At 39.0% G+C, this 17109-nt stretch overlaps 1 protein-coding gene across 5 annotated transcripts in view; it reads right to left on the bottom strand.

Moving 5' to 3' along the window:
* Nucleotides 1-17109, bottom strand: part of zip (myosin heavy chain 10) — a 242554-nt gene that overhangs the window by 147604 nt on the left and 77841 nt on the right. For all 5 annotated transcript variants that reach the window (XM_067773456.1, XM_067773457.1, XM_067773455.1 and 2 more), the window contains exon 4: nucleotides 5740-5896. In XM_067773456.1, coding sequence (XP_067629557.1) covers nucleotides 5740-5896 — 157 coding nt within the window. The remainder of the gene's footprint in view (nucleotides 1-5739; nucleotides 5897-17109) is intronic.

Here is a 17109-nt window from a genome sequence, read left to right as displayed (position 1 = left end):
ACACGACCTCAAAGTCTAGATTTAAATATATTTTAGCGTGTCTAAGAAGGGAAAATTAGAAAAGACCAGGTTTCTATCACTGCTGTCCTCAAAGAACGCATCATAGAAGCTTGAAACAGTATAACACCTGCAAAGTTAACAAATTTAGTAGCCTCAATGCCATGACGGATTCAAGCTGGTCTTCATGGCAACGGTGGACCGACGTGTTACGTGAAGCTGTTCATACTAAAACGGGTTATTTGTGTGCTGCATGCAGACTTTTGTGAACGCAGTTTTTACGTTTCTTTCCCATAACTTTGTTATTTTATGATAATTTAAAGATTTTTTAAGTTTATTATAATTAGAAAAAGATTTCAAATAAAACTGTGTAATCGCGTTTTTCAGATAAGTTATTGGTTTTTCAATCCAGCGGAAATAATGGGTGTATGTAGACTTTTGTCCGTCACTATATGTAAATTCATATGTGCATATTATGTATGCACTATCAAACCCATATACATACAAAAAGGTTTGATGTTGTATACAAAAAACTTAAATAGTGTGAATTTCAACTTGAAGTGCTGAAAAAACTTTTCTAAAAATAGAACTTAAATTATAATAATAAAAAAAGTGGATGTTGTTTGGTAGGGACTAGAACCCAGGACGTTCGGTATGAAAGGCGGATCGCGCTACCACCACAGCATTGTGGTAGCCATTACAACGACTAATAGCATTGACTTCAAAATTAGTTTTAATATCACTCCGAAAAGTGTTAAAAGTGCACTTTGTTTTTTTTTTTTTTTTTTGTGTACAAACTTCAAATATTCGTGAACACTTTCTCTAATTTTTGTCTTGAAATAGATAAAGCAAGTAAATGTATGGGCTTAAGTCTTAACATAATCCCAAAACTGAAATTTTATTGCGGGGTCATATATTGACTGAATTGAAATACTGATTTTATGTTTTTATTGTTGCTACACTAAAATTGTTTCCCCTAACTGGAACCGCTTTCGCATTATTTTAGGAGTTTCACTTTAGTTCACATGTGGTCACTGTGTACCCATATTGAAACAGTGATATTTTGAATAAAGCAAATGGCAATATTTTCTTGCTACGATACTGCAAAGTATTGCAATTTCTTACTTTTTTATTCAATTGAATGTATTATTAGCAACTGTTTATAATATTTTTGTTTGAATAATTACAAGTAAAACAAACCATTAAGTGCGTTAAAAAACAGCAAATAAGATTACTAGAATCAAATTCAGTTTATTTACATTTTTATGGTATTGTTACGAATATTAGCAACACTAAGGGGTATTGCCATCTCTAAGCCGATGCTAAACAGTGATTTGTATGCACATCAATAATTCAATCATTATGTCTACACACATGTCCATACGAGCAGCGGAGAAGCAACGCACAAACACATGCATATATCTTATCTAAGGTGCTCACAAGAGAGGGCAATAATTTGTGCAAGTATTACACGCGCGCATATGAGAAGTTATAAACATAGTTGTGGCTGGTGATTTTGTAGCTGATAACTAACTAGTAAGTTCTGGAATGGAAAAGCCTAGAAGTATGCAACCAGAAATCAAAAAGTATAAAAGGCGCGACAATTGTTGAATAAATTCCGAAGATTTCGAATACAACAAGGACATGGCAAAGTTGAGTGAGTTGAGGATCCAGCAACTGAAGAAGGAGTTGGAGAGCCGTGGATTGAATACAACCGGCGATAAGATCGAACTTCAAGCACGGCTACGAGAGGTAATGGAGTCGCAAGGTATTGATGTGGACGAGTATGTCTTTTATCCTGATGGCGACGAGACAACAACAAAAATTGAAGAGAAGAACGGAAGTCCGAGCCCAGTCGCAAGCGGCGAGAATATTGCGATATTATCGGCAATAATGGAAACTCAGGAAACACGCATAACAGAAATGTCATCACAAATATCCACAAATATGGCATCCCAACTGGAAAAACAAAAGACAAATATAACAACTCAACTGGCAGAACAGAAGACATACATGGTATCACAGATGGAATCCCAAGAGACGCGAATAACATCAAAAATGGAAACACAACTGAAAGAACAAGAGGCACGCATAACAGTACAACTGTATGCGCAAGAGGCGCGCATATCATCAAAACTCGAAGCGCGTATGGACGAGAAAATAACGCAGTTTGAGGAAAAATTCGAAGCTGAGGTGGATGCTTTGAGAGGTCGTATACTAGAGTTGCAATTAAATCGCCCAGCTATTTCAGCAAGCAATCCAAAGATAAAAACAACATCCTTTGACGGTTCTGTTCCTTTCCAGATCTTTAAGCTACAGTTTGAGAAGACCGCAGCAGTGCACAACTGGAATGCTGAATATAAAGTTGCAGCTCTATTCGTAGCATTGAGGGGGCCAGCAGCCGAAATCCTACAGACGATTCCCGAAGGAGAGCGGAACAACTATGAAGCATTGATGACCGCTGTCGAGAGACGTTATGGAAGTGAGCATAGAAAACAGATATTGCAAATTGAGTTGCAAAACCGTCACCAAAGAGCGAATGAGACTTTGCAGGAGTTTGCCTCGGATGTTGAAAGATTGGCTCATCTAGCAAATGCGGACGCACCCGTGGAATACACCGAGAGGGTAAAAATCCAGAGTTTTATAAATGGAATACGGGACGTAGAAACGAAGCTAGCTACATACGCAAACTCAAAGCCAACATTCGGAGAAACGGTGTCACAAGCTCTGATTCAGGAAATAGCGTCGCTCCTTTGTAAGCCAATTTTTAAAGCACGCCGTGTGGAAGTAGAAAGGCCAGAGTAGGTAGACGCAATATTGGAGGCGCTTAACAGATCGCAAAAGCGGAGTGAAAAAGTTATCAAATGCTTCAAATGCGGGAAGCCCGGTCACATTGCACGTCATTGCGAGCTTGATCCTAGTGGTTTCAACAGCATGGGTGGTCTTAATAACAAAGCTGGAGGGGATGAGCAAGAGCGAGTAAGATGTAGAGATCGAAAGCTAGCTCCAGCTATTGAATGTCCTGTGATATATGTGTCGCAAATTGGTAGAAAATCGAGCAGTCTTACCGTCAGAGGGAATGTGGATGGCAAAGAACGTGTACTGACTGTAGATACGGGCGCATCTCATTCCTTAATTCGATCTGACTTGGTCAACAGGAGAGTAAAAATGTTACCTGGAGCAAGATTGCGTACGGTCACTGGCGAGTATAACCAATTCCAGGGAGAAGTGGTATGTGAAGTCTTGATTGGAAAGGTCACAGTTCTACACAAATTCGTTGAGGCGGAGATCGTTGATGAATGATCTTGGTTGATCATGACATCAAGGTCGATATGCAGAGAAGGGTGATGCGTTATAAGAACCAGGATATACCACTTAACTTCAGTTTGCAGAAAGGGCTCAGTAGTAATCGAGTACTGGTGGAGAAGACTCGACAAAGACCACGAAAGTCAAAGGCAAAGGTTGATAGATCGAATGGGCCAAATAAAGCAACATCAAAAGTACCTGCGAGAGAAACACTGGCATTGACAAAACCTAATGGACGCACAAAAATGAAGCAACGAATTTCCCAGAAAGAATGCGAGGGTAGTTTCAAGCCGGAGCGCACTACTGTTGTGAAACGTGGGAACGATACTGATTATGCGAAGCCAATCCGTCGAGCGGAAGCTCTACGAAGTAGTTCATTGGTCAAACAACAGAGTGTGAGGGAACGGCCCAGGGCAATGAGTAGTAAGATCAAACACTGGCATGACAAGAACTTTAATTCGGAAGGTTTCTTGGAGGGAAATCTGGTACTGCTATATAACACCCACCGGCGGAAAGGTGTTCCATCCAAATATCGGTGCAGTTGGGAAGGCCCGTACAAAGTTGTGAAGAAGATCAGTGATACCATCTACCGCATACAAACAATTGGGAAACCACGAAGTAGAAGAGTGGTACAATTGGAGATGCTAGCGGCGGTTAGATCGAGAGATTTGTCTGATCGGGACGATCAGCCTTAGGTGGAGGGCAGTGTTACGAATACTAGCAACACTAAGGGGTATTGCCATCTCTAAGCCGATGCTAAACAGTGATTTGTATGCACATCAATAATTCAATCATTATGTCTACACACATGCCCATACGAGCAGCGGAGAAGCAACGCACAAACACATGCATATATCTTATCTAAGGTGCTCACAAGAGAGGGCAATAATTTGTGCAAGTATTACTCGCGCGCATATGAGAAGTTATAAACATAGTTGTGGCTGGTGATTTTGTAGCTGATAACTAACTAGTAAGTCCTCCAATGGAAAAGCCTAGAAGTATGCAACGAGAAATCAAAAAGTATAAAAGGCGCGACAGTAGAGGCGCAAAAAGTCAGTTTCATTTAAGCTATCAATCAATTTGATTTAAGCAGTCTATTAGCTGCGGAGTATAAGTGTTACTGTGAAGTACTTTAATAAAGGCCATTTTGCATATTTGTTCAACAGTTTAGTGATTCAATGTTAGCAGAGGGACAAATAAGAAGATTTGCAGTAAATTCGTTACAGTATATTTAAACGTTACCCTTCCCAATATCCAAAACTGAAATTGTATTTGCGCTGGCACCAACACTTTATCTATCTGTGCGCAATGATTAGGTGCTCCTGTTGTTGTTGTTCGATAAGGACACTCCCTGAAGGTTTTTGGGAGTGTTATCGATGTTGATGGTTCCTTGCCGGATGCAGATCCGGTACATTCCGGTGACAAGCGCCATTAAGGTACTAGTGCGACCATCCTGGGAACGATTAGGTGTTCCTACATTAAGTGACCACAAATGGGTAAATAAATGTTCGTGTATCTATGACCATATTGTAACGAATTTTGTGAAACTCCGCTTATTTCCAACCTTCTGCACACGTTCGAATCGCTAAATTGTCGAATAAATAACTCCAATATTTAGTAATGCAAATGGTCTTTATTAGACTACTTTAAGGTACTTCACAATAACACTTATACTTCGCAACTAATTGCGTGTTTAAATCAAACTGCTTACGGACTACTCAGCTTCTGCTGCTTTTATACTCTCTGCCCAAATGTCCACACGTTTCTTCTTCTAGAATCCTCTACCTGGTCACCAGCCATACGCTCGTGTATTTGTAGTGTAACCATATGCGTGTGTATGTGTGAGCGAAGTAGTAGCTGATGATGACATGCGTTTGTCAGTATCTCTCTGCTGCTAATATTCGTCACAATATGTTAGACCAGTGTAATTAAGTTTTTTTTCCTATTAAATTACGTAAAAATCTTAGTCTAGTGCAACACTTTATACAAATCCAATCAATTGGAAAAGTCAGTGCCAGATAAATAGAACTAAGTTATTTACATATATGTATGTGTGAGTGTTGTTAAAAAATAAGGATGGTGTTAGATAGAAATTTACGCCAAACTTTAACTTTGACAATTGAGAGCTTCAAGTAGCGCAATAGCTATGTATGTTAGAATAAAACAATAAACAACAATTTGTGAACTAGTAATTTTTTTTTAATCATATTTAAAAGTAAATTTGGTTATGGGTAATATTTTGACGTTGATCTGTTGCTATTTTTTTTTTCTAAAGAGAAAATGAAATATAACAGATATCAAAGCTAATAAAAGTTAGAGGTTGCCTAAGCCTTCCTTACGTGTTTGAGACAAAGTATTCATTCTGTTAACTTTCATGAAATTCGTATGACTTAACTTTGTTTTCAAAGTTGAAGTCGTACATTTGTTAAGATTTACCTTGCAACATGGATCTATAGGCGGTGTCGGTGATTGCGAACACGTGAGGAGGCACTTCGTGTCTCTTTATGCCCTTATATCGTTCCATTATTTTCTCAGTGTAGATTGGCAATTTTTTATAAGGATTTACAACAACACAGAAGAGACCAGAATAAGTCTGTAAGAAAGCAAAAAAAACAAATATTATGAAGATAATCTTAAAACAACTTACAAGAATAATATAAACATTTAAATATACTAAGTAGTTCGATTGTCCACTGAAAGGATATGAAGCGCTGTATCAATCGTGAACAAAAAGATCATCAAGTAAGACTTCTGTGAAAAGTTGTGCCGAAGTCTTTATACATTACTTTCATGATTGTAAAATAATCGAAAAATTTTAAGCACTAACGTAATTCCTTCATTAACTCAAAAAAAGCTGATGTGGAAGTTTTTTCGATTTATGGCTTAAACTTAATCACTTACTTACTTAAATGGCGCTTAACCTTTTAAACGGTTGCTTCTTAGTTGAGCCAACTAACGCCAATTGGCCAAATCAAGGTAATTGTAATCGTTTTCCACCTGGTCATTCCAGCGGATTTGGGTCCACCCGTTTCTTCTGCTTCTATATGCGGGTCCCGATAGAAATGATTTTTCGCCGGAGCATCATCTTTCATTCGCAAAACATGACCTAGCCAGCGCGGCCACTGCGTTTTAATTCGCTGGACTATGTTGGTGTATGCATAAAGCTCATACAGCTCATCATTAAATCTTCTTCGGTACTCACCATTGCCAACCCATAAATCTCTCGAAGAACTTTTCCCTCGAACAATCAATGAGCCGCTTCATCTGTTGTTATCATGTTCCAAATAAATACAAATATTTAATGAGTGACCAGATTCGCAGAGCAGAAAATTTTCCATAGCAACAACTTTTTCCTTAATTTCAATACAGATAACTCTTTTTATAGGAAACTATTCTTTAGGCTGAGAGAAAAGTTTTCATTGCAAAAAATCATTCCCATTATTTTATTTGAGTATAGAGCGTTTTTTGCAATTAAATCAATACTTTCAAAATCGGTTGAGATATCGAAATAAGAACCACCTTGCATTATGCCCCTTTTAGCAAATTTTGATTGATGTCCTTTTTTAAGGGTTATACGTAAAAACTCGTCATTGATAAATTCGGAATTTATCGTTTTTACTGAGCGCAATAAAACTTATGTTTTATTACTTTATTGTTGCTGTCGTTTCTTTTGTTGCGAATAATTTAACAACAAATCTTTCGGACGAATAAGAAAAAAATTGTAGTCCTGACAAAAAGCCACTTGCTCAGTTGCTAAGTGCACTGTTAAATTTTTTTTTTTTTTGTTCAAGTGATAACCTAGCAGATATTTTACATGCTACCAAGAAAACTTTTTAAGGAGCATTCCCCGGGTGATACGGAACAAATCGTATGGATTTTTCCAGTTTTCGACCTCAACTTAAGAAAAACTATAACTATTTAGTGCATTAATATTGTGCGGTACATGTCTTAAAAAAAAATAGAAAACTGTAACATTTGCATATGTGCGTGAAAAATCCAAAATAAACATGCCTTTCAGCAGCAAATCAGCGAATTTTGTGGTTACAATGAGTCAGGTGAAATTTAAGCGAAACTAATCACATTTGAAGAAAACTAAAAACTATATCTGGTAGTGCTAGTATGAAGGTTTGTTAAAATTTAAAAAAATTAATTAAATAAGGTTATTCGAAAAAAAGTGTAAAACTTAAATTATTTGTAAAGGACACGTACGAAATGTGGCCTTTAAATTTTGAATTTTTCATATCCTACATAGAAAAATGTATGCAGTTGTTAGCTAAAGCATTGTTTATACATTGAAATTTACTCCCATTTGCTTATATTACGTGAAATTATTAGCATATTCCAGATACGGGCTTAGTCTATTTTCAGAAATGAACATTCTGAATCTTTCAAGCAATTTAATACGCAAGAATAAAATGGATGGTTTTTAAGGAATCTATGGATGGCGGCCGCCGTGGTAGCGTGACCCGCCAGGTCCTGGGTTCAAGTCCCGGGCAGAGAAACATAAAACATTTAGCAACAATTTTTTATATTTTTTTTTGCAAAAGTCGTTAGGGCTATCTTTCTACAATTACGGCTGTTGTTGTTGTAGCGATTAGGTTACTCCCCGAAGGTTTTGGGGAGTGTTATCGATGTGATGGTCCTTTGTCGGATACAGATCCGATACGCTCCGGTAACACAGCACCATTAAGGTGCTGGCCCGACCATCTCGGGAACGATTTATATGGCCACATTGAACCTTCAGGCCATCCCTCCCTCCCCGCCCTTAAGTTCCATGAGGAGCTTGGGGTCGCCAGAGCCTCGTCTGTTAGTGAAACGGGATTCGCCGCTCGAAGGTGAGGTTGACAATTGGGTTGAAGAAGCTATATGTTGCGCTACACAACCCCTTGAATCCCTACAACTACGGCTCTTTCTGGGTTGTACCATGGTTTCGCGCCGTTCAATAGTCACGTTTTCCAAAGAGGAAACTAGCAATTTCAACAGGATTCGACCACTGAGAAGTTGCTGTTAGAGACTTTGGTTTCACATTACAGTTGAATAGGTACTTTGTGCCATGTGGTCGTTCTTGATAGGTAAATACTTTGACATATCGCTTTCCAACTGGTAACGGCTACCGTTTTTTTTAGGTAGCCTCAACCAATTTTCAACCAGAAAATCTGAAGCCTTAGTCAAGAAAAAATCTAAATTAGTATTGGTCATCTATCCGACCATCCGTTAGCCTCTCTGTCCAAAGCTCATGTAATTTTTGCAATAACTTTCATTTAACTAAAGGAGTCGAAATTAAATTTGCCACTACTTCTTCTGACACGCTTCATACACCAAATATTTCCTACATAATTATTATATGACCATTAGATTTTTTATAACAAAAAGAGCTATTTATTTTAAGTTTGGCACATTTGTTTTCAGTGTAGAGCTAACTCGATAAGTATAAAAATAAAAAAGCGTGGTAACGCCACATTTATTAAAATAGGATTTATTTGGCTTGCGGTCGCGATGTCTTGAGAAGGATCAATGTCATTCGAAAACAACGCCCACTTACTGTATAATGATATAAAATAGGAATAGGAACACATAAATATGTATATGTAAGAAAGTGGGCGTGGTTATCAACCGATTTTCGTAATTTTACTATCTTTAAATAGATTAATGTTGATGGAGTCCCCAAAACCATCCCGGAATGACCCCCAAATGACACTGAGAGTCCCAAAAAAGATATCGGAACAACCCCAAAATGACCCCGACGGAGTCCCCAAAACCATCCGGGAGAGACCCACAAATGACCTCGATGGAGTCCCCAAGACCATCCCGGAATTACCCCCAAATGACGCAGATGGAGTCCCAAAACCATCCCGAATGACCCCCAAATGACCCTGAGAGAGTCCCCAAAAAGATTCCGGAACAACCCCAAAATTACCCCGGCAGGACCCCGATGGAGTCCCCAAAACCATTCCGGTATGACCCCCAAATGACCCCGAGGAGTCCCCAAAACCATCCCGGAATGACCCCCAAACAACCCAGAGGGAGTCCCCAAAAAGATCCCGGAAAGACCCCCAAATGAACTCGGGAGGACCCCGAGGGAGTCCCAAAAACCTTCCCGAAATGAGCCCCTAAAACTCTAGGAATTTTATTATTGTTATTACATATTTTTTAAATAAGGAATAATAACTCAACTCTTTACTTAAAATTTACAAAAATAAGAATGACCGATTATCATCACTCAGGATATTTTGAATAACGATAAAATGTTATTCATTATTCAAAAGTACTTGAATAACAAAATAACTTTTTATTCATCAATCAAAAAATTTAAAATGATGAACAATTTTTTATTTTTTATTTTTTCGTCAATCGTTATTCAAATTTGTTGATAACGCCCATCCCTGGTCTAGAAGCTTGAAATTTTACAGGATGCTTATATATAGGGCATAATTTGAAAAAATTTTGAAGATCTGTGCTGTATATAAAATATATCCCACTATCATCATTAACTGGCGCTTAACCGCCTAAGCGATTTTGGCCGTTTTTGTAAGGACAGGTATGATGAGCGATCTTGGATGCCGCAGCGTGCTTTTCATCATCGGCTATCGGGGTATCGGGTTCGTCTTCTTCCACACTCTGTACGTCAGTTACCTGGTCGCCATTATCGTTCCTGCAGGAATTTCCTTGATCTTGAAACCCTTCGTCATTAAAAGAGCATGAAATATGTATGGTAAACCGAAAATAATAATATTTTTTCGCGATAAATATCCGGGGAGATAGAACCCGAAGAGTTTGCCAAGCTACCAAATCAATTTGATGTTAAGTTGTTCGCCCGCTTTCAAAAAAGGAAGACAAATTATACTCCGAAAATTTAATTTTTCCTCCGGCGTAGTCGTTTACTCCATGATACAAAAACACGGACCATTTTTTCAGTACCAAAAAAATCCTTAAGCATTTTGTAAGTTTTTCCCTTTTGATCGGACAACCCTCCCATAACAGGACGCGGACACTTGCTTTTTACCCCAAAGGGCTTTTTAATTTCCCATAACCGGACATCTTACAACACTTTTTTTCATTTACTCTTTACCATATTCGTACAGCGGTTGCTTATTCACTAATTCGTGCATGTATGTAGGGGAATCCCCTAAATACGAAGAACCTGTTTTCAATACAGTAAAAAACATATAATTGTATGTACCTATTGCACACACGCAAAGAGTCAGCGCATATGCGCCTTGGCAACCACGCTACTGTTGGCAGCCATAATTTCGAAATAGTAAAAGACTTCGTTTATTTGGGAACCAGCATCAACACTAGCAACAACATCAGCACTGAAATCCAGCGAAGAATCAATCTTGCCAATAAATGCTACTTTGGACTAGGTAGGCAATTGAAAAATAAAGTCCTCTCTCGGCGAACGAAAATCATACTCTACAAGTCACTTATCGTACCCGTCCTGCTATATGGGGCAGAAGCATGGACCATGACAACAGCAGATGAAGCGGCTTTGGGAGTGTTCGAGAGAAAAGTTCTTCGAAAGATTTATGGACCTCTACGCGTTGGCGATGGCGAGTACCGAAGAAGATTTAATGATGAGCTGTACGAGCTATACGCAGACATCAACATAGTCCAGCGAATTAAAACGCAGCGGCTGCGCTGGCTAGGCCATGTTATGCGAATGAAAGATGATGCTCCGGCCAAGAAAGTGTTTCTATCGGAACCCGCCTATGGAAGCAGAGGTAGAGCGCGGCCCCCACTCCGTTGGAAGGACCAGGTGGAAAACGATTTAAACTCCCTTGGTGTGACCAATTGGCGCCGGTTGGCGGAGCGAAGGAGCGACTGGCGCGCCTTGTTGGACGGCCATAACCGTTTAGACGGTTAAGCGCCAATTAAGTAAGTAAGTATTGCACACACGTAGTTAGTATCTTCTTGTGCTTGTACGTACGTGAATCGCAATGCATAAAGTAGTGTTGAGTATTTAAGACAAAGTTAATGTTATTGAAATTCATAAGAAAGAAAAACTAAGTGTACGAGAGTTGGCAAAGAAATGTAAGATCAGCAAAACGCAAGCTGCTAGCATTATCAAAAACAGAGATCAAATTTTAAGTTTGTGGGACACTGACGTCAAACCCGGAGAGAAAAAGGAGTCTGGTGAAGCCCAAAGGCCTTAATATTGATAAGTTGTGCGTGGGAACAAGTGAGTCCACAGACAATACAAAATTATTTTATTAAAGCTGGGTTTGTGACCCCGATTTGCCCAATGATGAAAGCGGGTGGCCTGCCGAAGATGAGCTTCCTTTATCAGCACTTGCCAAGTTCTCTAGAGTTATTAATCGAGTTCAGAGCGAAATCCAAATTGACGTGGAGGACTATATTAATTTATATAATGAAGTCTCTATTAATGATGAAGACGTGGAAAATATCAATACTGAAATGTTCCTATTTTCCAAGAATCGCTGGCCATCTTGTCTGAAGATGAAATAGAAAATGATATTGCTGACAAGGTTACTTCTTATAAAGAGGCTTACTTAGCTATAAAAAACCTAAAGGATTTTTCTTTAAATCACAGCGACCTTAGGGGTGTTGAACTGCTAACTGATATTCAACTACATCTTCAAGATATTGAAATTAAAGGAAAAACTCGCCAAGCGAAAATTTCTGGCTTTTTTAAATTATTTTGAATATTTTGTACACAAAACTTTATTCTTTAATTTATGAACAAAGCTTTATGAACCTCCTAACTCAGTCTTATTTGTATGTATTAATATTCTTGTTTTGGAAATAAAACTGTTTAAACATTCATCAATAATACTTTTCTCATAAGCGGACATCTCTCATAAGCGGACAAATTTGGCAGTCTCTTAGGTGTCCGTTTAAGAGAGAGTAGACTGTAGTTCCATTTAGTGTGACGTTAGCCACTTGACATTTGCGGGCACAATGACAATTTCACCAAAAACAAGCTGCCAGAATGAAAAATGTTTGGAATTTTTCTAATTTTGATGGATTTCATATTAACGGATACGACTAAATTACTTTCCTAGTTATTTTAAATAAAAAACAAACAAAGAATTTGCCGCATGCGTTGGAAATATTTTAATACGAAATATCAGCCTAGAAAAGAAGGTTTTTAATACATTTTTCGAGCTCCTGAAAATTGCTTTGGTGGAAGAAACATGGTTTGAAGTATACAAAGCAAGGGAATATAGCCTTCTAAACTGTCTGTACGTTTGCTCAGAACATGTTGACAACACAAACACGTTTGTTAATTGATTGACTAAAGGAGGTCCTTCTAAATTTCATTAATTTTGGTTTTTTTTTTTCAATAATCGGAAAAAATCATTTTTATTTTTTTTTATTTTTTTGTAATGGTAATCAATTAGTAATTGCTTTTTTCGGAAAACAATTGAAATAATCATTGACCATTGGCGGCCACCGTGGTGTGATGGTAGCGTGCTCCACCTACCACACCGTATGCCCTGGGTTCACACCCCGGGCAAAGCAACATCAAAATTTTATAAATAAGGTTTTTCAATTAGAAGAAAATTTTTTTAAGCGGGGTCGCCCCTCGGCAGTGTTTGGCAAGCGCTCCGAGTGTATTTCTGCCATGAAAAGCTCTCAGTGAAAACTCATCTGCCTTGCAGATGCCGTTCGGAGTCGGCATAAAACATGTAGGTCCCGTCCGGCCCATTTGTAGGGAAACTCAAGAGGAGCACGACGCAAATTGGAAGAGAAGCTCGGCCTAAAATCTTTTCGGAGGTTATCGCGCCTTACATTAGTTCGTGGAGGCTGAAATCACTAGATGTATAAAAGTAGTGTGAAGGCCCATCCCTCAAAAATGGGATCGATTGTCCCTCCGCATTGCCTTGGCATCAAAACTTCGTCCGCCTTAGCTGATTAAGTTTTGGGAGGGCATAAAACATGTATATAGGTCCGCCAATTTGTAGATAAACGAATACTCCTAATTGGAAGGAAAGCTTGGCCTTGACCTCTTCGGAGATATATGTACATTTCTAAAGAATTTGTTGAAGAAAATCCATCAGAAGACTTTCCTCTAACGACTGAAAATTTTGGTCTGCATAGAATTGCAAAATTTTTATGTAACAAAAAATATCTTTAATGTTTTTTTTGTTTTTGTTATGAAAAAATAAAATCAAAATAAAAAATAAAAATGTGAGAACAGTGAGGATTTAAAATTTTTTTTAAACGTCATTTGCCTCTCACCGGTTTTACCTGGTAATATTTTTATCATAATTTTTATGTTGATTTTAAAAATTGAAGAGAGAATGCACTTTTGGACAAATATACTGCAGGTCAATGAATGTATATCATGGCTGGTTCTGATTGTGTCATGATGTTCTCTCATCAGCAATGGTGGCTTCGAGGGACTTGCCTCCAATCAAAACTAACGTGGGGCACAACACGCTTACATTGACTAGTCTCAATGGCCCATAATACATATCTTAATGGTGATAAATATGCCATACATATGTATGTATGTTAATGGTACCTACTTACATCACGTCCGCCTTCAGGTGTTGATCGAATTTCCACTATACATATGTATGTATATATTTTTCGACCACGCGATTACCTTGAGTCACTGCATTTGCTAATTCAGCTTTATGAAATATGTATGTTCCGTTGATAACCCGTAGCGCCTGCTGAAGAACATGCATAAATTTTGCAAAATATGAAAAGATGTGCTTTAATATTTTTTTTTTTGTTTTTTTTTTTCTTGACAAAGATAATTTATGTTGTCAGGGGAACTCGCACAGCTCTTTGCATTTTTTTCCTAAATTTAGGCGGTGCTGGAATATTGTAGAGTATCAGTTTAGGTTATTAAAAATGTAGGCAAACTGGCACCCAGCCCAAAACGTCTTTACGAAGATGTTCTTGTAAACGACTTGCTGATGTTGGAGATTTCTGATGAAAATGATGGATGTTACATCCTCAAGGTTGCATTCCTTTGAGTTTACTGAGTTTATACTATGAAATGTCCGTGTAAATCTATACAAATTATGTAAGTGATTCAACAAAATTTGAAAGTTCATTCGCGAATATTACATCTTGGCTATTTATATAGTAGATAACCAAGGGGGAAAAATCTTAGTTTTTTAGAAAATTACTTCTCAAGATTAAGGGAAGCGCTTCTATGTCGCAAACTCAATGCCATTTTCTTTTTCGTTTGCAGGAATTTTTTGAGTGCATATTGACCAGACTGCACGCTTCCTCCAGAATCTCTGCTACTTTCTTTACGGATACAATTATGCAAAATCGCCTTTTTATGAACAAATGTACGATGAAGAAAAAAATCTGACATAAAATTTGTAATTTTTATTTGGCAGCTCAAATTGTTGAAAAGCTCAAAGCTGTGAGCAAACATCTGAGCAGTTGAACAACGAACTAGTAGTGCCACTCGAAATGTATCCGCGCATCTTAACTACATATATGACCAAACCAAATTTGGTTTAAAACTCCGATTACACCAGTAAAACGGTCTTGGCCGTCCAAAGAGTCGCGTCAATAGCTTCTACGTCGAGCTAACTGGCACCAATCGACAAAACCTAGGTCCTTTAAATCGTGTTCCACCTAGTCCTTTTAGCGGAGTGGGACCGCTTTTTTGATCAGCTTCCGGAGGATACCTTCTTGGCCGGAGCACCATTTTTCAATCGCATAACATGGCCTAGCCAGTCTATCCAATATTTTTTAGGTCCGTGTGAGTAGAGGTCAGTAAATCTTTCGAAGGACTTTTCTCTCGAACACTCCCAGAGCCGTCAGATTTTGTCAGTGTATATGCTTCTGGGCATGCCGCAAGACACTAGATAAAGTTGTCCCAAGAGAATTCAAAGGGGTAAAAAGAAGCCTCCATGGTGGAATTCACAAATCGAAAACCTTCACAGGTTAAGTAGGACCACTTTCAATGCAGCTAAAGCCTCTGGCGATGAGCAGCATTGGGAAGTATACAAAGAACATCTTAGAAACTATAAGTTTGAGCTAAGGAAAGCCAAAAGATCCTCCTGGCGAGATTTCTGTAGCAGCATGGAAACAGTGTCTGAAGGGGGTAGACTCAGGAAAGTACTTTCCAGATCGGCTAATACGGCCCCAGGATACTTGCAAAGGCCTGATGGTTCGTGGACCGAAACTGGGGAGGAAACCCTGGATCTACTGCTGGATACACACTTTCCAGGTGCAGCTAGGAACGAACCAGGGGATACACAAAGCTTGACACAAGCAAAAGTCGAACCTATACTGCACAACCTAATTACAAGAGATAAGATATTTTGGGTCATCCAATCTTTTGAACCATTCAAAACTCCAGGGCGGGCCGGAGTTACACCTACACAACTGCAACAGTCACTGGAATGCAGCACTAGCTGGCTATATGCTATAATATGAGGTGTCGTGGCACTAAACCACATCCCAAGTATATGGAAAATATCTAAAGTGGTATTTATTCCCAAGGCAGGCAAGGCATGCCACGCGAAGCCTAAGGACTTCAGACCCATCAGTCTATCTTCGTTTCAACTAAAGGTGATGGAGACGCTGATGGAAACATATATCAGTGAGACAGTGAATGACCAACTCTCTGAAGCACAACACACCTATATGAAGGGTAAATCAATGGAAACGGCATTGCACGAAATTACATCATGCATAGAGAGATCGTTCTCCTTCAAGGAATACTGCCTGGGAGCTTTCAATAACATTGAACCCGACTCAATCATTAAGGTACTGACTGATCTGGGCATCGAATTTCAGCTGGTGGGTCTTGTGCACCAATTGCTGCTATGCAGGGTAGTACAGGCAGAACTTGCAGGGGTATCGGTGAGCAGGTTCGTCAGTAGGGGAACTCCCCAAGGTGGAGTCATAACCTCTCTGCTGTGATTCTTGGCGGTGAATCAGCTGCTTAAAGACATGGAGGAAGAGAGGGGCTGCAAAGCTATAGCATATGCTGACGACCTTGCCTTGGTGATAAGTGGGAAGTTTCCACAAACTCTCTGCGATATGATGCAGGTGGAATTAAGAAGGGTCGAAGCATGGGCCGTTGAAACCGAGCTGGTGCTTTTTACGAGGAGGTATAAGATACCACGTCTCTCAACTCCAGTGCTGGCAAACACAGTGCTTAAGTTAAGTGAGTCCGCCAACTATCTAGCGCTTACACTTGATAAGAAATTGAACTGGACACAAATCACCACGGAACGTGTCCGTAAGGCAAGGTTGACCTCTACACATGTAAATGGGCAATTGGACGGAAATGGGGTATGTCCCCTATGATAGTACATTGGATATACACGGCCATAGTGAGGCCTATATTGCTATACGGGGTGGCGGTATGGTGGCCCGCCCTGAATAAATCCTCGACGGTTCTTGCTCTTCAAAAGGTGCAAATATATGCACTACTATGCATAAGCGGAGCCACCCGCATAACGCCAACGGAGGCTATGAATGTAATACTGAACCTACTACCCATAGATATAGTAGGCATTAAATATTGGTACGAATATTAGCAAAACTAAAGGGTGCTGCCATCTCTAAGCCGATGCTAAGCAGCGCCTTGCATGCACATCCATAGATCTATCATTATGTACCTACATAAACGAATCAATCATTATGTCTACACATATGTAGGTACACGCAGCTGAGAGCAACGCACAAGCACATGTAGATATCTTATCTGAAATGCTCCTAAAGGTATGCAATTGTGATTGTGTAAGTATCGCTCACACATACAAGCGCATGGGGTATGAGAGAAGCTATAAAAATTATACATCTGTAGTTGTAGCTGAGAAATTTATAACTAACTAAGTAAAATTCTGGAAGCGC

Source organism: Eurosta solidaginis, chromosome 3 (genome assembly GCF_040869045.1).
Source record: "Eurosta solidaginis isolate ZX-2024a chromosome 3, ASM4086904v1, whole genome shotgun sequence".
In the NCBI taxonomy this organism is placed as follows: Eukaryota; Metazoa; Arthropoda; class Insecta; order Diptera; family Tephritidae; genus Eurosta; species Eurosta solidaginis.
This window is presented reverse-complemented; position numbering and strand designations above follow the sequence as displayed.